Here is a 21,173-nt window from a genome sequence, read left to right as displayed (position 1 = left end):
GATGGCATGGCAGAACCGATATTCAGCTCTCACCGAGGAAGCCGAACTTACGACACAGGAAGCCAGCGACAACCTTACACGCATTATCACGGAGTGTGCAGAAGTCGGGGGCACGATGGCTAGACAGGATACTGGTAAACTTTCCCAGGAGACGAAAGATCTAATTAGGAAATGGCAAACCATGACAATCTCCACCCCAGCTGAGCTTTCGAAGTTAATCAATAAGTATAAGACAGCTGACATACGGAAGTATAATATGGAGACGATCGAATACGCTGTAAAGAACGGAGGTAGCCTGAAAGCAGTGAAGAGGCGTCTTGGCGTGGGGAAAAATCAGATGTATGCACTTAAGGGGGGACGCGGGGATCAGATGGCGAAAAGTGACCAAAAAATCGTTTTTTCGGAAGTCACATTTTCGGATTGCACATTTTATATTCTATGCGTCTGCAAAGTTTCCCCGTCGAGAATGATCGCGAAGTGCCAAAGAAAAATATTTACGTCAGCTGAGGTGACAAATTATTTCCGCAAAATGACGAAAAAAACGGCAATTTTCGCAGCGCTGTATCTCCGGAACGACGGCACCGGGCGCCGCCATCTTGGTCGCGTTAGATTGGCAGAGTCTTCAACTTCCGATTTCCTGTCGCTGCTTTCATTGTCGCTCATTCACAAACGCACAAACGGCGGAAAATGAGAGACGGTGAAACGAAGCAACCGATAGAATCTAACACGCGATTGGCTCTCCGGCCGCGTTAGCTAAGACGGCTCTCCGGATTGGGTGCCGCCATGGCCACAACAAGATGGCCGCCGGGTGATTCGGCTGACGCGCAGTTCGCACGCACTCCGTGTCGCTAATGTTTTCCTCGGTTTCGCGGTCGGCTCGGTTCCCGTTCAGTGGTTTCATGCATTGCGATTCCTTAAGTGACGCTATCGTTATCGCGGCGATAATGCTTGAGATCGTGCGCCAGATAGGGAAGTGCGCGGCTCGAAAGACGCATCGAAAACGTGCCCGCGACATCGTCGTGGTGCGTCCTTGAGTGGGAAACTCGGTGCGTCCGTGTACAATTGGTGTTCGTGAAGTGAACTTTTGGACGCATTGCCGTGTTATATAAAACGCTTAGTTATTGCTGTGTTTCACAGCGAGCTCGCGAGCTTCAGGAATGGAATGACCGGCTCGCCAGAAGTTGCGGCGCGCGCTGCATTGGCGCGACGTGTTCGGGCAGCGGCCGATAGCGGGATCGGTTGCTATTGCGCGCGAGTAGTAATAATTGATGTACGCAAAGTGTAATTTAATGGCAAAAGTAAAGTTGCTAAACATAGTAAGGTTACCTAAATTACGATCGTGGGGAACGTGCGCGTCGGGGATTGTAGGGAAGGGGGGGGGGGGTGCAATGAACACGTTACCCAGCTTATTTGAAAAACTTTTTCCGTGGCTCTAAACTAGTTCGTACAACGAAGTCTGGGATTACACAATTATATTTTCAGTATTAAATTAATTAGAGAAGATGCCGTAATGTTACAACGTTTAAAAAAATTTTAATGTCACTATTTTTTTCTATTTTTGCAATGTTTGCAATTATAATGTCCATATTGCAATGCTTTTTTCGCCTGAAGAAGAGCATGGTATTCTTATAATATTAATGTTGTAATTATGTAAAACAAATGTATATTCTGCCTTCAAATAGCTTATCTTATGCGTGTGATGCCCTGATATAATTTTTGACACTGAACAGCCTCATGTACTAAGCTGTAGCTTCATCAAGGTTATGACACCCAGAAATAAGCTGAAAGTCTGCTGGCACATTAATGAAAAAAAAACCATGCCTTACTCTTCATTTTGGAGACAGCTATGCATTAGGCATACATGAAGTAAAATATAGGTACCCTAGTAGCCCATAGTAAACTTTTTGGTACACTCTGCGTAAAACTGGTGCTTCTGCCATCTAAAGGCCTACACATAGAAACCTCCAATGAGCCAGGAAGGCATCCCAGATGCACCAAATCAAAGGGCAAAGGTATGCGAGGTTGTCCCCAAGCAACGACAGCAAGGACTATGCTGCTGGTGCAGTTTGAAAATTGTGACATCATCGTAAACTTTAAGAGCCGTTTTCTCAAAAGTGCATTTTATGAGTTCTTCGTTGCTCGTGGAAAGGATAGCATGGCAATCACTGGGCAGATTTTGACCCTGACTGTTTTATTTCGATCCTTGAAGAGTTCTGCAGGGCGAGACAGTCTTGGATTTTCTGTTTAGGGCCTCGTTATTTTTTAATGTGGAATTTATGGCTAGGTCAATTATGTCCTATAGGTTACAAGTGAAATTATTCTTTTCTGTAAAAAAAATGAAGGGTGTAAAAAAAATTTGAAGACTGTCTTGCCCTGTAGTGTTCTTTTGACTATAATTGAGAAGTATTCAGAACTTCCTAGCATGTGTCAATACCTTGCTAGGCTTTTCACGAGCGGGCAACATGTAAACCTCTGTAACACAAGAACTACTGAAGGTATCATCATGAAATTTTAAATTTCACCATTTGGAGTGCTTTCCAATGTGCTTGCCGAATTTCATCACTCTACGCCAAAAAACAAAAAAGTTTGCTCCGATCCCCACGTCCCCCCTTAAAGGAGTACTGACACGAAATTTTCGTGTTACGTTTTTTTCGCTGCTATGCGTGCCTACCAGCCCACTAATCATAGAATGACAGATTAGACGGTCGAGCGCAGCGTAAACATTCATTTACGGCGTCGTTTATTCGTGCCAGTTTCGGTTTCGACTGAAAAACGCCGAGCGGCCGCCATAACAGGATGTATCACATGACGTCACCATTCTTGCCACATCGCGGCCTCTCTGGAAGCGCGCGCGAGCGAGCGCACGCGCACGCCCAGACCGGCCGAGGTCTTCGCCGTCCCCACAGGCCCGGGCAGCATGACGTCAGTCCCAAAACCATGACGTGTACACACGCCCGAGCAGCGCGCGCCAACCACAGCCAGCGCGTCGGCTTTGTCACGGGAGCCCCGACGTCGGCAGTTTGGGGCAAGTAGCACATGATGTCATGTCGGACCGCTCTGGGCTTTCTCGTGCGGGCGAAGATTAAAATAGATTTTAAATATGTTTCGCTGAACTGTTGCTGTTGAAACTTGGTGGGAGATATCTCCTGATAAAAAGGAAGCGTTTTACATAGTTATTACAGCTTTGAAATTTCGTGTCAGTACTCCTTTAAAGATAAGCAACGCAATAAATGTCATCACAAATAGGGATAAAATAGTCACAGTTGCCGAGGAGTTCTATAGGGATCTGTACAGTAGCCGGGACATCCAGGATAATGCCGAACGAGAAAGTAGTTCAGAGGAGATAGACATCCCACCAGTAACAACCGAAGAAGTAAGGAAGGCTTTGAAAGGAATGAAAAGGGGCAAAGCACCTGGTGAGGATCAGATAACAGCAGACCTCTTGAAGGATGGCGGAGAAATTGTACTTGACAAACTGGCAAACCTGTATACGCAATGCCTAATGACCGCAAGTGTACCAGAAACTTGGAAGAACGCGAACATCATCCTAATTTATAAGAAAGGTGACATGAAGGACTTGAAAAATTACAGGCCGATCAGCTTACTGTCAGTCGTCTACAAGGTACTTACTAAGGTAATCGCTAACAGAATTTCTGCAACCTTAGATTTCAGTCAACCTAAAGAACAAGCAGGGTTCCGTAAAGGTTATTCAACAATGGACCATATCCACACGATCAATCAGGTGATAGAGAAGTGCGCTGAGTATACTGAACCCCTATATATAGCCTTTATAGATAATGAGAAAGCATTTGACTCAGTCGAAACCCTAGCAGTCATTCAGGCATTACGGAACCAGGGGGTAGATGAGCATTATGTAAGAATACTAGAGGATATCTACAATGGGTCTACAGCTACCATCATCCTCCACAGGGAGAGCAGTAAAATACCTATAAGGAAGGGCATCAGACAAGGAGACACAATCTCTCCAATGTTATTCACAGCATGCTTACAAGAAGTATTCAGAACGTTGAATTGGGAACAGGTGGGAGTAAGGGTTAATGGAGAATACCTCAGTAACCTCAGATTTGCTGATGACGTTGCCTTGCTAAGTAACTCGGGGGACGATATGCAAAGCATGCTTTCCGCACTGGGCCAACAGAGTAGAACCGTGGGCATGAAAATTAATATGCAGAAAACTAAAGTAATGATCAATAACCTCGTGACAGCACAGCTGTTTGAGATAGGTGGCGAGGCAGTGGAAGTGGTAAGCGAATATGTCTACTTAGGCCAAGTTGTGACCCCAGATCCCAACCATGAGGCAAAGATAATTAGAAGGATAAGAATGGGGTGGAGTGCATTCGGCAGGCATTCCCAGATAATGAATACAGTTGAACACGGCTATATCGAACACGGATATATCGAATTATTGTCTATATCGAACAGTGCAAACATCCCCTTGAAAATCCCATGCAAAAGTATAGGGCTGTTGTGCGCGTGTATAAAACTCCTGATCACGGGCAAATTCGATATATCGAATTCCGCGCCGAAGGTTCCCCTCAAAGTTTGCTTCCTCTGATAGGGTGGAGTTGATGATAATGTTGACTCATCAAGGAGCTGCCTGGCTTGGTGAGACAAAGGCGGCATCCGCGGCATTATGTCGCTTCGATGGCCTTCAACAGCTGTTTTCACGCTAGCACGAGGGGCAGTTCCATGATAGCTAGAACGCGGATAGTGGTTGGGGCGAAAGGACATAAAGGAGCAAAAGAAATTGACCGGAGGCTCTCTTTTTCTGTGATTGAGCTGTTTGGTGGCTCGTGCAGGGGGACCGATGCGGCGTTGTATGTTTGTTTTGTCCAATGCATTCATTTCGGAGCAATGAAGGCGGGAATTCGTCGGGTGCAGGCTGCTAAAAAGATGTTGGTTGAAAAGGCGTTCGGAATTCCTCGCAGTAGTTTTGAGGGCGATGCACGCATCAACGTTGACGTAAAGGCGAATGCAGCACAACCCGCCCCGGCTATCCCGGAGCATGTCGGGTGCAAAGCGACTTCGTTGCACGCCTCCAGATGGAGGAGGTGTTCGGTTCGGATATGAAGATAACGGCACTCAGTGCCTGACAACGTTCCCAACCACCTACTGCAGCCTAGGTTACGTCAGCGTTATTCGCCTCTGTTGTGGCACAGTGTACAGCATTGATTTTCTCATTTGTGCGTGTTTGTAATCTTGAAGACAATTTGGCGAACTTTACGACGCAGAAGAAAAAACAAGCGAAGCTCAGAGACATTTCAATGATAAATAAAGTGCGGTGATCATCATGCTGCGGTTCAAATTTTCCGTGCTTTGACGGTCAAAACGGTAAACTACCGTTTTCCACGACTTCAGAAAACTCTCAGTGATGTGCGGAGTTGTCAGATAATCTTCAGATAGGCGTATTTTTTATATCGAATTATTGATATATCGAATTCTTTCGCGATCCCCTTGGAGTTCGATATATCCGTGTTCGACTGTAGCAGCCTACCATTGTCCCTGAAGAAGAAAGTGTATGACAGCTGCATCTTACCGGTACTCGCCTACGGGGAAGAAACTTGGAGGCTCACTAAGAGGGTTCAACTTAAATTGAGAACGACTCAGCGGGCAATGGAGCGGAAAATGATAGGTGTAACATTAAGGGACAAGAAGAGAGCGGAGTGGGTCAGGGAACAAACACGTGTTAAGGACATATTAGTAGAGATTAAGAAAAAGAAATAGACGTGGGCAGGGCATGTAATGCGAAGGCAAGATAACCGCTGGTCATTAAGGGTATCAGAGTGGATCCCTAGAGAAGGCAAGCGTTGCAGGGGGCGGCAGAAAGTTAGATGGGCAGATGAGATCAAGAAGTTTGCGGGGATAAATTGGTCACAGTTGGCACAGGACCGGGGTAATTGGAGAATAATGGGAGAGGCCTTTGCCCTGCAGTGGGCGTAGATAGGCTGATGGTGGTGGTGGTGATGATGATGAGAAGTCTTTATTTTGCACCAAGGTCTCATACAATCTTTTCTTATTTCAAGAATTAAATTAAACTCACCCTGTGCATTTCTATTAAAGCTGTAATGTGCTTTTTCTTTTTTTTAATACAAATAAAGTGTGGGGGGTGCAGCTACAAATGGACCGTATTACCCGGCTAGTGAGCTAGAGCACGAGAACCAAAACTGTAATCCCCACCGCGGCACCGCCGCCAAGGGTTCATTGGGCTCACCAGGAGGTGCCAATGATGTGCCCACACACAGGCGATGTCGATAAACCAGGCTTTATTGCTCGGTCATAATATGGAACACACACTGGACAGGCTGTCCCGAACTTGGGCGGGGGACGAGTCCCCACGAGCTCGGTAAGCCGTCCGTGGCCGCCGACTCGGCTCGTCTCCTGAGGGGAGACTTGCCTCGTTTCGGGGTCGAGGAACACCAGCTCCTTTGTCCGACCCACACAGTTCCAGACCTCGCAGGAAAAGCCCTAAGCAGGACAATCCTGCTTTCGATGTAACCTCGGTTTGGAGAGAAGGGTCTCCAGAGGGGGAGGAAGGTGCCGGTGGGGGGAAGCCAGCTGCGCGCCGTGATCGCCAATGGGGAAGTGCGCGCTGCACACACTGCGCATGTGCAAGGGCTCGTGCACATGCTCATGCGGCTTTACTGCTGAGGTGGCTTTCCCTTGTCTGTAGCGGCGCCGGGCAGCTAGCCCTAATGGGGCCGCGCGGCCATAAAAAAAATCCCTTCCAGTGAATATCACAGAAAGACAGGCTATGGCGTGTCTTTCTCGGTCTGAGCAAGTGTTGCCACGAATATGGCGGACGCTGGAAGTCTTGTTCTGAGCAAGTTGTCCACGATTACGGCGAAAGCTGGAGTTTTTTTGGCCAATCTTGGCCAACTCTATAAGTGGGCATGCTTGACTTGAGTAACGTGCGCCGGGGACTCAGGGCGGTCGCCGAGACGCATTCACACACGAGTGCTCGGCATTTTCTTGGTTCGTTTAACTGGTGAGCGGTCGCCACAAGGTTGGCTAATCTCCCTAAGTGGGTATGCTTGGCTTGAAAAACGTGCGCAGGGGACGCTGGGCGGTCGTTGCGAAGCACGCACACACGAGCACTACGCATTTTCTTGTTTTGTTAACTGCAAAGTGGTTGCCGCGAGGCCTGTTCTCATTTGCGCGCTCTTGCCAATTTCTTGGTATTTTTAACTGTGGACACAAAAAATTACAATTTGCTAAACAGCTTTGCTCTTAAAAATGGCCATGGGAGAATACTGAGCAGCTTAAAGGGCAGCGAGTGGTTCCCCGAAGTTATTTCACAGTCAGCAAGCTGTCCACTCCCCACATTAGTCTGTTATCAGGAGATCCAGCTCTTACATTAGTAGCAGGCATTGCTTTTAACTGGGGGGAAAAAAAGCTATTGTAGAACATTGATATAGTGAACTTGCATATAGAAGATATCGATACAGTGAAAGTAAACCAAGGTCCCAATTTTACATTCACAGGGGTAGAGAAGTGGGCTTGCCCCTTTTACTGCTCCCTGAGCTGCTCCAAAAGGCTCATTTTAGTGCAGCCTTGGAGCACCACCAAAAGGCAAATTTTAGAGCAGTGCAAGTCTGTTTAGGAGCAGATTTGTAGAGTCAAACATCATTTATTCGCAGATTTTCATTTCTGGTAAAGGCAAAGAACAAAAATTCAAATGGCTTTGACTCAACATTTGATCAATACTGAGCCGACCACTTTTTCATCAAGTTTGTGGGGAACACATCTGTTCCCATGTCTGCCTTGCTTAGAGCTAGTAGGTCACCGCCGCTGACGGGGCAGCCACCGTCAACGGCAAGGAGTGCGCTGAGTGTCGTGGGCTCTCGCTTGAGATGTGGCACGCCCTTCCCTGCCGGCCAAGGCGCCGGCCTGCCATTTCAGCCTGCGAGCACCCTCCTCCTTCCAGGGAGACCCTTCGCTCCCACAGAGGCACAGAACTGGGCACAGGGGCTCCCCCAGGGCCTTTTCTCTGAGCCTGGTCGAACCGCCCGTGCCCATCAAACTCTTTTTGCGGTCTGAGCCACTTCACTATATCGAGGTTCTACTGTACGCATTTTAAGGGGCCATGAAGACAAAATACAAGTTTGTTTTACTCGAAAGATTAGGTGTTTTATAGTACCCCCAGTGCTTGTCCAGCAGCAAACAATGCTTTATTCAGAGAAACTACACAATTTAAGCCAAAATTTTAATTTTCCTGCTAAATCGTATGTTTCCTGACATCAGCGATGATGTATCCAGGGCAGGTATTTGAAGCGAATGTTAAGTATGCTGACTATGGCTGCAGTGGATGACGAAATGTCTTTCCTTGCTTCGTTTACCGCCCACCCTCTAGATGGCGGCACAATACCTCTCAAGCCCACTGTCTGCACTTGCTATGCTTTTGACTGGATTTGCACCTGGCTTATTTTTGTTACAGTTGATAGTAATCGTTTCGTGAAACATTGGGTTAGCTCGACAAAATGGGATGCCAACTGGCCAGTGTTGGGGGAGGCAACCCAAAAGTGCCGGACTACTGTGCAGCTATAAGACGTATAGTACGCGCAGAATGCACTGGTGCTTTTATGTTAACGTGTGTGTTCGTAACTTCTATCGTTTACCCCACCATTCTTACTGCTATTAAAAGAATATGCACTAAATTTAAGTGCAAATAATTTGTTGTGCAGGCTTATAAGCCCTGCCTAACTTCAGTTTGCTTTTGCCGGCCTCAACGAATTGCGCAGCTGCCCATATTACATCATAGGTTCTTGCAAGAAATGAGCTAGTGAGTTGCATGGCCATTCTCTTTCTTCCTAATTATATAGCTTATTTGAGCGGAGTCTGGATTAAAAGTGGTGTCAGTGTTATTCTAACAAGGCAATCTTTTGCATAAATCAAACATGCATTTTGACTTCATCATCCCTTTAATGGCATAAGGGCACCAAAAGCCAATGAGTGACAAAAGCGGTTATTTTAGGTCTTTCTGAATTCATGTTACATGAAACCATGTTACAATACAACTTGTGCGACAGTAGTCCATGGTCTTTACACATTTATTTTTTAGTTGTTTGATGTGCAAAATAAATGTAAGCTTTTCGTCCAGCAGGACGCCAAAAAACTTTTTATGAGGTTGGCTGTTCAGTTAATTACTTTGCACAGTAGGTTCTGGACAAATGGAGAAAGTGCTTTCTCAGGAATGACCCTTAAACTGTTCTTAACAGCTCACGTTGCAAGTTTGTTAACACCAAGTTGTATTTGCCATTCACAGGTAGATTACAGAAACCAAAACTGAATAAAAAATTATTCTATGTGGCACTGCCCTTCCAAGAGTAGTCATCTTGGTGGTAAAAAGAATGTGACTCAATACTCTGCCCTGGGGCACACAATTTTCTTGCACATCTGCATTATATAGCACTACCCAAACTTTTACCTGAAAAGTAAGTTTCTAATGTGTTCATTTCCTGGTAGCATACCAAACAATTTCCGATTGAGAGAGATACCAAATTCTCAGGAAGTACCACATGCTTTTTTCAATCAAGCCAAAAAGCATGGATACACAGCATCGCTTGCGAACTTGTTTCACGTTAAGATTCAAAGGCTATGAATTGGTCAGTCATGGATTAACCTGACAAGAAAGCCTACTTATCAGCTGTCAAGGTACTTCCAACTTTTACACTCAATCCTTCATATTTCTATTCTTCAAAAAGCAAAAGCCTCTGCTATGTACTACATTATATTAACACACATTACATAGTGACCTTTGAAAATCATACACGAGATGACTTGTGACAAGTTTTGCTATAATGGCGCAGCACAGCCAGGATTTTATTTTAGGAGGGGTTGCACAAACTTTTCGTACAGTTCATGACTTCCCACCAACAAAATGCATGCTTGCAAAGGGACCGAACCTTTGTTATAACGATGTCACCGGGATGAACAAAAAATATCACTGGTAACTTTTCATTACAATGAAGCTTTAGTGTTTAGGCTAGTGAGAAAATGGGTAGTGAGGAAATGGGTTGGATGTTTCAAACCGCATGCCAAAGCCTATGTCACTGCAGCAGAGCAATCTAAAAGGCAAGAATGCCTACAATGACAACTCTTGTGCAGGAAAATGTACCAGGATGCAACTAAAGCACTCTGCGTGTGTGGGGGGCTGCTTACTTTTGGGAGAGGCGTCACCCGGCTGTTGTGCCTTGGTACTAGGCACCACTGTGGCTGGGGTGGCCACTTCGTCCGATTCCTCGCCCTCGGAGTGACGGCGCACTGGGGTGGCAGGTGGTGCCTCCACCGCTATGGTCACATCTTCTGGCTGCGTTGGGGAAGGTTGCCTTGCTTCTGCAGCAGTGGCTGGAGCCATCTCGTTCAAGTTGGGTGTGCTGCAGTGCACACATACGTCAACTGCAGCTGAGTCCCTTAAACTCTCTACCCAAGAGGTTAAAAAAGCACTTTTTGGCATGCTCTAAACCCCTACTTGTCACAACATTTGTTTATTGCAAGGCCAAAGTTTGCCGTGGGGAGCAAAATGCCTTGTTCTTTGCCGAAGTTGGAACCATGCTGTCTAAAGTACACCTAGCCCTGAACGACCCATGAAGGAGGTCCACATTTTAAAAACTGCAGCTAACCTTTCCCCGAGCAAGTTGTACCCGAGAAATGCGAGAATGAACTTTGCAACTGAACAAGTCGGCACGACAGGTAAGCAAGGGGGAGCGAGCGTGCAAGCAAAAAGGCCAGCATCCCTAGCTTGCAGCTCCAATCCATTCCTGGCCAATGCCCCATCGTATGTACTATGCAAAAGCGGACAGCTGTTTCAGGGACTTCGGCCACTGCTGCTGATTTTTTTTACCCCAGCAGCAGTGATGACTCCAGCAACGATGTGGATTCTTCAGATTTTAGTTCTGATGAAGACTCTCCCGATCAACAGCCTCAGACTTTGACAGGTGCTGCCGGGAAGGTTCGTTTTTGACTTCGCACTGTATTTATGAACAAAATGTTCCTAATATCTGACGACTGCGGCATTACTTTCATGTGTAGAGTCTAGACAACGTGTGGCGGGGATATTTTGCCAAATGCACCACGTTGTATCGCGTTATCACCTTCAAGACAACCTAGCACTTGTGTAAAATTAGCGCTTCGAAGCGACGCATGCTGTTTCTCAAGAGCGCAAAATTTGTTTTTCTTGTATTTTAGCGCTGCAGTGATAAGGATTTTGTGTCAGAACGTTAACAGGTATGCTTGGATACATATATTAGAGAGACCAACTGACTCAAGTGGCTTCGCGGAGTGGCACAGCCCTCAGGGCCGCTAGGTTGGTGGGCCCGCAAAAATCCAGAACTTGGTGTACAGCATTGGTGTATATAAAATGCTTTGTTGGGCGAGTTGGTTCATGGCTTCAAAAAATTAAAACGAGCGCAAAGGATGGGGACAGAGAAACACAGCAGACTGGATGAACGCTCACTACCAACTAGTTTATTTCCAAACCCTTCTCTGCATATAAACATGAACACAACAGAGGTTCTCGTGCCAAAAGTTCTCGTGCCACCGTGTCTCTGCTGCGGCCCAGCACCCACAACTCATGAAACAAAGGCACGCATTTACATTCTGCGCAATGCGCAGGAAGATTCGCACCGCTATCACTTGTGAGTGATAGCTCATGTTCACGGGCCCGGTCGTTGACACACCGGCCGGTTTGTCCTATATAGGACTTGCCGCAGTCCAGTGGCAACTCAAACAACAGACAATGCACAATCCACATAGCGCCTGGTGTGCTTCTTACCAGAAGCCGCCCCTTTTCTTGCATCACCAGGGACATTGTGCCTGCTCGCCACCTTCTTAAAGGGACCCTGCAACACTCTTTGAGCAGTGCAAGTAAACCTGCGCGACGTTTAGATTACACTGCCAGGAATACCCGAGCCAAATATTACACGTGCACGTGAAGCGGTGAGCGCGCAAGTCGATGTGAAAGGCGCGGAAAAACCAACCGCTCTCTCTTCAGTTGTCCTCATTATGCAACCCCTGGCATGGCCTAAGGGACGTCACATAGGCCATGGCTGCCCGATCGGCTGTCACTGGTCAACTTCGCGGCTAGATTCTCCCATTTCCGTCGTCGTCATCGCTGTGTACGAACCTCTTCTATGCCTGAACCTGTAGGCACAGTTTTGCCGTTTCTTTTGTGTTTTGAGTGCGCGCGGAGTTTGAGTGATGAGCTCAATACTTCCCTTTCAACGGGACCACTTGACTACGAACGTTTATTGCTTCAAAAACGCCCTACCAGCCCGAGCGCGCACTTGCGAGCAGGCACCCATGCCTGCTTTTTTGTGGCACCAGACCGGAAATAGGCCCCTCCGCGTTGCGGAGAAAAGGAGAAAACTACCCGGCATGTGGTATATCGAAGGCCGCTGAAGAGAACGCCGCGAGCCGCCCCCCTCTCCGGGAGAGAGCGCGCAGCTTTCGTCGCGTTGCCCGCGGTCGAGTTGAGAGGGAACGATTATGCGCGATTTCTCATCGCGCGTAGTTTCGTTAATTGTGAACGGATTTTCATAATTCTTGCGGGAGGAGATTTCTGGGACAATAGACTTTATCCCAAAATACATTACTAGTAGTCGATGGCAAGTGTTGCAGGGTCCCTTTAAGGTTATGTGTCACCTTGTGCATATATGGTATCACCTCGGGCCTCTCGGTGCTCTTTTGCCTTTCTTTTTCCCTCACCCTGCCTTTTAGTTTCTGCAGCAGGGATTTCGCAGTCGCCACCAGAATGGTATTTGGATACCCTGACGACCGCAACCTCTGAATCTGTTGGTGAAAACTGGTGGGGGCCGCATGTTCGCAAGACCTTTGGAGGGCGGATTTTAGACAGAGCGTAGCAATTGCTCGTTTTACCGTCTTTGAGTGGGCCGAATTGAACGGCAGCAGTGGTTTGCGGGAGCGTGGGTTGTACGCCCAGCATACATGAGTTTGCAGCGCAGAAAGTTAAGATCGAGAAACTGCAAGTGCCCCTCGGCAGGCAGCTCGTGTGGGAAAGCCAAGCCTTGTCCCATCTCATTAAAAGTGTCCAACACGTCTTTAAAACCTGTGTTCTGTGCGCAGGCACACCTCTGTTGTGTTGGCGTTTATATGCAGAGACGGGTTTGGAAATAAACTAGTTGGTAGTGAGCGCTCGTCCAGTCTACTGTGTTTCTCTGTCCTCATCCTTTGCGCTCGTCTTAATTTTTTGAAGCCATGAACCAACTCGACCAACAAAGCATTCTATCAACTTATCTTTCTTCTACAGTGGGCCCTTTTCTCTCTACTCCTTCCCACATCAGCGACCCAGCCGTTTTAGTAAGCCACATTGCCGTTGCTTCGTGCCGTGTAAAGGCCTTGTTCCCAGTGAGGTTAATGAATTGTTCGGGGTTGTGAAGCCTTCACTCAACCATGCGAAGCGCGTGTGCCAGATCATCCGCTCTGAAGTTGGGAGACAGCTGAGGATGCTCCACAACCTGATTCGTGTCGCCTGCTACGGAAAAGGTGGAGACGTGGTAGGTGGAAGCCTATTACACTCATGGTGACAACAAGCGGCGCAATGCACAGAGTTTCTTTGGCATAGCACCCTGGTGCATCTACCTAGACGACACGAGAAGAAGCCGGAAGCACCTCATGAGCCGGTTGTTTTCGGGGATGTCATTGTTCCTGACGAGGTCGCTGGCGTTTTGAAGAAAGGACCCAAGTAATGCCTTGAGCCATGTGTCCCCGCACACGAACTGCTCGCTATCAACAGACGAGTGGCGAACAAGACAAACAGGGAGCAGCAGGAACGGTGCCTCCTGGAGGGAGTCGACAGCCTTTTAGCCCCTACCCGGAAGAAGCCGCCGCAGCAGAGAACGTTATCAACAGGGAGACTTGTGCACTTCTTCAACGATAACAACCTGCGTCTTCTTCAAGCCGACAAGGAAGGGGGTTTTGTCGTCCTGTAATCTGACTGCTTCAGTGAGAAAGTTGCCGTGGTGATTTCAAAGAACTTTGTTCCCTTAAAAGCCAGCTTGGCTAAAGCAAAGACTGAGGCCGTGACAAGGTGTAACCAGCTTGAGCTGAAGAAGCTCACAAAGAACATTTCTGGGAGCAAAGGTAATTGTCTATCGATTTTCTTTACTGCGAAGACTCATAAAGATGGGGTACCCTTTCGGTCGATTGTTAGCGAGAAGGGTTCCTGGCAGCTGCACGTTAGCCAGTACCTGCTGAAACATTCAGGTGGTTTGACCACCGAGGACCCCTTTGCGACAAGAAATTCGCTCGATGTACGTGACAATGTTTCTATAGGGTATTTATTTTTGGTGGATGTAAAAGACCTTTTTTACTCCATTCCACACAATGAATTGTTTGTTGCTGTTAGAGAGTGCATTGAAGAGAATGGAGACATATCGTTTTAAAATAGTGCTGGAATATGCGTTGACGACTACATGTCCCTCTTGGAGTTTTATTTAAGTGCCACGGTCGTGTCCTTTGACAGCAAGTTATATGTTCAGAAACGAGGTATCTGCATTGGGTCATGTGTGGCACCGGTACTCTGCAATATTTTTTTGTCCACTGTGAATAGACGTCTGGACAGTGCTTTTAATGGAAGCAAAGTGCTTAAGGTGTTTATATATGAAGACAATTTTTAGTTGTTTTTAGGAAGCTGGATTTTACCGATTTTAGTGATGGTTTTAATGACGTGTTGGACACCTTTAATGGGATGGGACAAGGCTCGGCTTTCCCACACGAGCTGCCTGCCGAGGGGCACTCAGTTTCTAGATCTTAAGCTTTCTGCGCTGCAAACTCATGTATGCTGGGCGTACAACCCACGCTCCCGCAAACCACTGCTGCCGTTCAATTCGGCCCACTCAAAGATGGTAAAACGAGCAATTGCTACGTTCTGTCCGCCCCCCAAAAGTCTTGTGAACATGCAGCCCCCACCAGTTTTCACCAACAGATTCAGAGGTTGCGGTCGTCAGGGTATCCAAATACCATTCTGGTGGCAACTGCGAAATCCCTGCTGCAGAAACTAAAAGGCAGGGTGAGGGAAAAAGAAAGGCAAAAGAGCACCGAGAGGCCCGAGGTGATACCATATATCCACAAGGTGACACATAACCTTAAGATGGTGGCGAGCAGGCACAATGTCCCTGTCGTTTTTTTCGGAAAGGCCGAAAAGACAGCGCCGCGAAAGCTGTCGAAGTTGTGTGCGCGCATCCCTGGCGATGCAAGAAAAGGGGCGGCTTGTGGTAAGAAGCACACCAGGCACTATGTGGATTGTACAGTGTCTGTTGTTTATGAGTTGCCACTGGACTGTGGCAAGTCCTATATAGGACAAACCGGCCGGTGTGCCAACGACCGGGCCCGTGAACATGAGCTATCACTCACAAGTGATAGTGGTGCGAATCTTCCTGCGCATTGCGCAGAATGTAAATGCGTGCCTTTTCTTCACGAGTTGAGGGTGCTGGGTCGCAGCAGAGACACGGTGGTACGAGAACTTTTGGAGGCATATTATATCAAAAAGAGGGGCACAGATTGTGTCAGTCAGACGTCGGTGTGTTTGCGGGAGAGCGTGTTTCGCCTATTATGCCGTAATCAGTAGCAGCGAATGTGGCTTGATGCAGAGAATGATGATGATTTCAGGTTTAATGGCGCAAGGCCGACAAAGGCAAAGAGCGCCATGACGATCGTGAATGAGATGAGAAAGATTTGTAATAAAGGCACTAGATTACGAATTTTCTAAGAGAAATGGTGTATAGGGCCATGTTAAAACATAATGAGTATACTAAGAGAAAGGGTGCCTATATAGGGTCACATTAAAACACAGTGAGTCCAGGCACCTAAGGTGTAAAGCCTCAGGTCCCGCCACTGTTTTGCAACACGTCATGAGCACAGGTGAGGTTATGGGCAATAAGATATGTGCTTTAAAAAATCTACGCCTGCAAGGTAGCTAAAAACTTTTTTGTAAGAGAACATGGGATGGTCTGCAAGAAATAACGAAGGGTGCAAGGGAATATTATATGTGTAAACTTCAATAAAGTGACGTTTCCTTTCAATGTTGCACATCTTGCATTCAATAAGCACATGAAAGACAGATAGCTGCCCTCCACATCGATGGCACCGTGGCTTGTTTGTGTCAGTCAAAAGGTAAGAATGTGTGATGTGTGTGTGGCCAATTCTAAGTCTGCATAAGGCCACTTCTATTGATCTAGCATGTTTCTCAGAGGGAGGTTTTTCAATTTTAGGTTTAATGACATGTAATTTGTTGCTTATTTCTTTATCCCACTGTTGTTGGCTTGATGCAGAGAAGGGTTTGGAAATAAACTAGTTGGTAGTAAGCGCTCGTCCAGTCTACTGTGTTTCTCTGTCCTCGTCCTTTGCGCTCGTTTTAATTTTTTGAAAAAATTGATGTATACATGAATCACAGCTTAGGAACGTAGTAACATTTCGTATAGCTTAGAATTAAAATAATTTTTAGGTTCATTAAAATCACCTATCTGTGTTCCGTGTATGCTTTTTCGCACTTTTTTTTTGTTTCGTTGACCAATAAGCTGTCAATAACTACACCTTTCACGAAACTGTTATGTGCTTGAAAGAGAAATATATAAGCTACAATTTCATGCATAGCAATGCTAAATGTGGCGAGTGGTTCAAGAGAAAAAAAATTTTTCTGGAAGCACACAAAATCGGCCATTTTTCTGCAGTCGCAAAAGAGTTAAAATCAGTTTAATTAACAGGAGTCAAATTTATGAGTGTTGACGGTTTACATTCATCACCTCCATCCAGATTCTGTGTCAGTAAAACAACAGTGTCCTTACACTGCCTTTGTTAATGGGACTAGCCCTGAAATAATTTTGCACATTTCCAAACGTGCTTCATGCCATTCTCCAAAAAAATTTTGTGGTCTTTTACAAGAAATCTTGCAGCCAAGCTTTTCCAGCATTGCACACTACTGACAGAGCTAGAGCCCACGCAAGCTGTGCATGAATTTAAATTCCCTAAAATGTTAGTTAAAAAAAAAGGAAGGAAGTGGCTGCGTACCTGTAATTGTCCTCGTTGAGCTTGATGAACTCCTGGTGAAAGTAGTGCAGTTGGATGATAGTGATTATGAGAAAGAAGGTTGGTGTAAGCAGCTTAAGAAAGAGTGTACCCGGGTCAGACTGGTACACCTCCAAGCCGATGTCTTTTTGGCTGCAAAAAAAGAAAACGTTTTCTTCTACCACAAATGTTGCATACCTCACCATTACAAAGTTGCTACAATCGGCATTAAACATCGTTACACTGAACTTCCATTTATGGAGATTTCCTACCCAGCATGCACAAACAATACTCGTTTATTTGCCAGTTGTAAGCACCCATTCACAACAGTTTGGAAGCGCAGTCGAAGCAGACTATATCAAACTATTTCTGGACACGATACATTTACAATGAGAATATACTGCAAAACATACGCTATATCAAACAAAAATACCAGCGACAACCAATATATTGAACGCCAAATGTGCCCCAAGTTGGCTTTCCCTCAGGGCGGAGGAGAAATTCCGCCGGCGCACCGGGCAAAATGGTTTAGCCCGGCTGCTCATGGGCAGTGGGCGGCTCTTGCCCCTTACTCATCTTGCTCTCCCTATTGTATCTGTGCCATGTAGACATGCATGTAGGGCGAGCCGTCGACATCCCCCCTTGCAAAAAATGATCCCGGCCCACCCGCCATGCTTTTTTTTTTTTTTCATTCGTTGGGTTTGTGTTGTTCGCGCTTGTTGGATTTTTTGGAAGTGTAGCTGTGATGGCTAGTGCTAGTGTCACTACATAAAGGATTATTTAGTGGCTCTAGGCGTCCTGTTTTACTTTGCACTCTCAAAGTAAAACAGGACACCCTTTTCGCCCTACTCGCCGCTACCTTGGGTTCAAATTTCACTCGCAGCGCCATCTACCCAATAGAAATGTAAACAAATGGCACGAAACTGAAAAAGGGGTTTCCATTGAACACGCCAGAAGGCGTCAGTTGTACGAATAGTGCAGTTTTTACTTTTTGCGGAGGTTTGAAAATCATCGTTCACCCATGAACGATCGCCTATAGTAGTTAAGGGGGGAGGGACACTGGTTTTGAAAACTGAAAATTCAACAAAAAATCAGTTTTATATAGTACTTTTATTTGTAGCTGTATTTAAAGGAACCCTGCAACACTCACTGAGCAGTGCAAGTAAACCTATGCGACGTTTAGATTACACTGCCAGGAATACCAGAGCCAAATATTACACGTGTACGTAAAGCGGTGAGCGTGCAAATCGCTGTGAAAGACGCACAAAAACCAACTGCGCTCTATTCAATTTTTCTCATTATGCACCCCTGGCAAGGCCGAGATGACGTCATTGGAGCCATGGCTGTCCTATTGGCTGTCGCTGGTCAACTTCGCGGCCTATTTCTCACATTTCCTGTGATGATCCGCCGTCATCGGCGCTCTGTACCAACCTCTTCTATGCCTGAACCTGTACGCACAGTTTTGGTGCTTCTTTTGTGTTTTGAGTGCGCACGGAGTTTGAGTGACGAACTCCAATAGTCCCTTTTCAACCGGATCACTCGGCAACAAACGTTTACTGCTTCGAAAAATCCCTAACAGCCTGAGCACATGCTTGCAACCTGCTTTTTTGTGGTACCATACTGGAAATAGACCCCTCCATATTGCGGAGAAAGGGAGAAAACTCTTTGGCCTGTGACATATTGAAGGCCGCCGAAGAGAACACCACGAGCCGTCCCCCTCTCCGGGAGAAAGCGCGCAGCTTTCGGTGCGTAGACTCGGTCGAGTTGAGAGGGAACGATTATGCACTATTTTGTATCTCATGCAGCTTCGCTGATAGTGACCAGATTTTTATAATTCTTGTGGGAGGAGATTGCTTGGACAATAGACTTCACCCCAAAATACATTCAGAGTAGTCGATGGTAAGTGCTGCATGGTCCCTTTAATAAGTGTTGACAAAGCTGTTGTACACTGAAGCCCCCAAAATGACCACTTTCACCTATGATTACAAATTTCGTGCCTTGTAGAACTAATTGCTTTTCCACGACGCCAATTGCCGGTTACAGTAGCTTGGGATGAGCTAGTCAGCTTAGCACAATTTTTGCTGCATTTCAAAGCTGATGAACTGAATATTGCAATACTACACACAAAAATATCTTTCTTATGCTAGTGCAAAATTTTATGCAGTTTATTTTGCAAAAATATCAGTACAGTCTACGCTCGTTACAGCGGATCCGGCAACAATGGACTTTCGATTACAACAGACCATTTCTGTTGGTTTGTCTGGTCCCCATGCATTTTAAATGGAGTCCACTCCACTCATAACGGACCTGGCTAGAGCACACTATAGGCTACAACAGACTAAATTTTAGGTGAAAATTGTTTCGACTGAATGCTGATAGCGGGGCCAGCACCCGATATGCTTTTTCTTTGTATGGTTTGGCAAGAAGACTTATGTCTGGCAACATTGTTGGCAGCTGGGTTGTTGGCGTAGCCAAGCCAAGCCAAGCCAGTGTCAGTGGCCTTTTTTTTTTTTTTTTTTGCGACCAGCAGCATGAGCGGCAGGGTAGCTGATTTCACTGTCGGATAAATTCAGCGAAATTAACATTTTCGAACATGGCGAAAAACAGGCCGACATCGCCAGAAGTACAGGCCTGTCTAAGCAGAGGGTCCGCTCGACCGTCAAGAACAAGGCCGCTGTGGATAAACGCGACTCTGGTGAGATTGAAAACAGCGCTATCGAATACGCGAAGTGGTGCACCCGGAGTCAAGTCTGCCCTTGTCACAGTTATGTAATAAAGAACTCTGGTTCAGTGAAGTTCGGTCTTTATTATTCCCATGCATGCGTCATTCCCGTTCCGTCCGGTGAAAAAGGTAAGAAATGCCTCAAGTAGGGGGGTTGGTTCCCATTCATTGTGCGCAATCTGCCGGTGGCCGTGCGCAGTCCAGCTGGTCTAACTTTCGATTTCACAGCTGTCCATCATCAGATTATTTCGTAACAGCTGTTTCAATGGCCAGACTAAAATAAAAAAATATGGAAGCTGCCTTGGGGGAACGTCAGCAGGGTTCGTACGAGCTTCAAAAGCAAAAATTCAAGGGTTTTCAAGGACTTTCAAGGACCAGAAAACACATTTTCAAGGTCCCCATCTTATGTTTTATCTGGGATTATTTATAACTTTTTCAACACAATGCAAAATTCTGTTATTGCCCAATACCTAAGAACATTACTGCACATTTAGATAGGCGCTATGGGTTCATGAACGCTCCCCCAGCTTTATTTTTTATTTCATAGAATGTATTTACAGGCTTTTCTTTTTTTCTTGGTTTTTGCTGAGGCTGTTTGATTTCAAAACTTAGTTAATGTTGCCTGCATCTCCTGCTTTGTCAGCAAGAGTATCAGCGGAAATTAACTCAGCAAGTGTTCCTGCAAGGCAGAATAAACTATGTGCACGTCCACCATTTGCACGTAAAAGCAAACGCAGATGGAGCGTATGAGGCACAGCAAACATGCAATGAAAGGCCATCCACAGACTAGATGGAACATGCAAGATAGAGAACAGAAGCCGGCTTTCATGGGATTGTATCGTGACATGAATTCAATTGAGGAGTGCTTCTCCCAATGTTGCCTCGTAATAATGAGAATCCACAACTCGTAATTTCACGCAATACACTGAATCTTGATTGTTACAACGTTTCTTTACATTTTTAACCCCTAAAATTCACGACAAACACTTTAAATTCTTGTGAAAAGATAGGGCCATTGGTTCTCTCCAGAAAAATCAAGGGTTTTCAAGGATCCTTTAAAAATTCCAGGACTTTCCAGGCCTTGAAATTTACACGTCTAAATTCAAGGGTTTTCAAGGTTTTCAAGGACCTGTGCGGACCCTGGTCAGGCAGTGATCAGATTTATTTGGCGAGCGGTTTCGGGAAACCTGCCTTGTCACGATGGGATTTACAATATGATGATGATGATGGTTAGGTTTTAATGGCGCAAGGCCGACTAAGGGCAAAGAGCGCCAAAGAAGAAGTTATTTAATGGTTGACGAGACTAAATTCTAAAACGTGTGAGTAGACGTAAAAGTGACGCAAAACAAAAGACAATGGAGATGGCTGGTGTATAGGGCCAGGATGATTACACGTGATATGACAGGAGCTG

At 46.1% G+C, this 21,173-nt stretch overlaps 1 protein-coding gene across 5 annotated transcripts in view; it reads right to left on the bottom strand.

Annotated features, from left to right (window-relative positions):
- The window catches only part of Piezo (piezo type mechanosensitive ion channel component), a 175,022-nt gene that overhangs the window by 94,019 nt on the left and 59,830 nt on the right, over positions 1-21,173 (bottom strand). For all 5 annotated transcript variants that reach the window (XM_077686396.1, XM_077686399.1, XM_077686398.1 and 2 more), the window contains 2 exons: positions 17,044-17,193; positions 10,180-10,394 (listed from right to left, as the gene is read on the bottom strand). In XM_077686396.1, coding sequence (XP_077542522.1) covers positions 10,180-10,394; positions 17,044-17,193 — 365 coding nt within the window. The remainder of the gene's footprint in view (positions 1-10,179; positions 10,395-17,043; positions 17,194-21,173) is intronic.

This window comes from Haemaphysalis longicornis, unplaced genomic scaffold (assembly GCF_048455015.1).
Source record: "Haemaphysalis longicornis isolate Haplotype H1 unplaced genomic scaffold, Haemaphysalis longicornis Haplotype H1 scaffold_1, whole genome shotgun sequence".
Lineage (NCBI taxonomy): Eukaryota > Metazoa > Arthropoda > Arachnida > Ixodida > Ixodidae > Haemaphysalis > Haemaphysalis longicornis.
The sequence above is the reverse complement of the archived record's forward strand: the minus strand, read 5'-3'. Positions and strand labels throughout refer to the sequence as shown.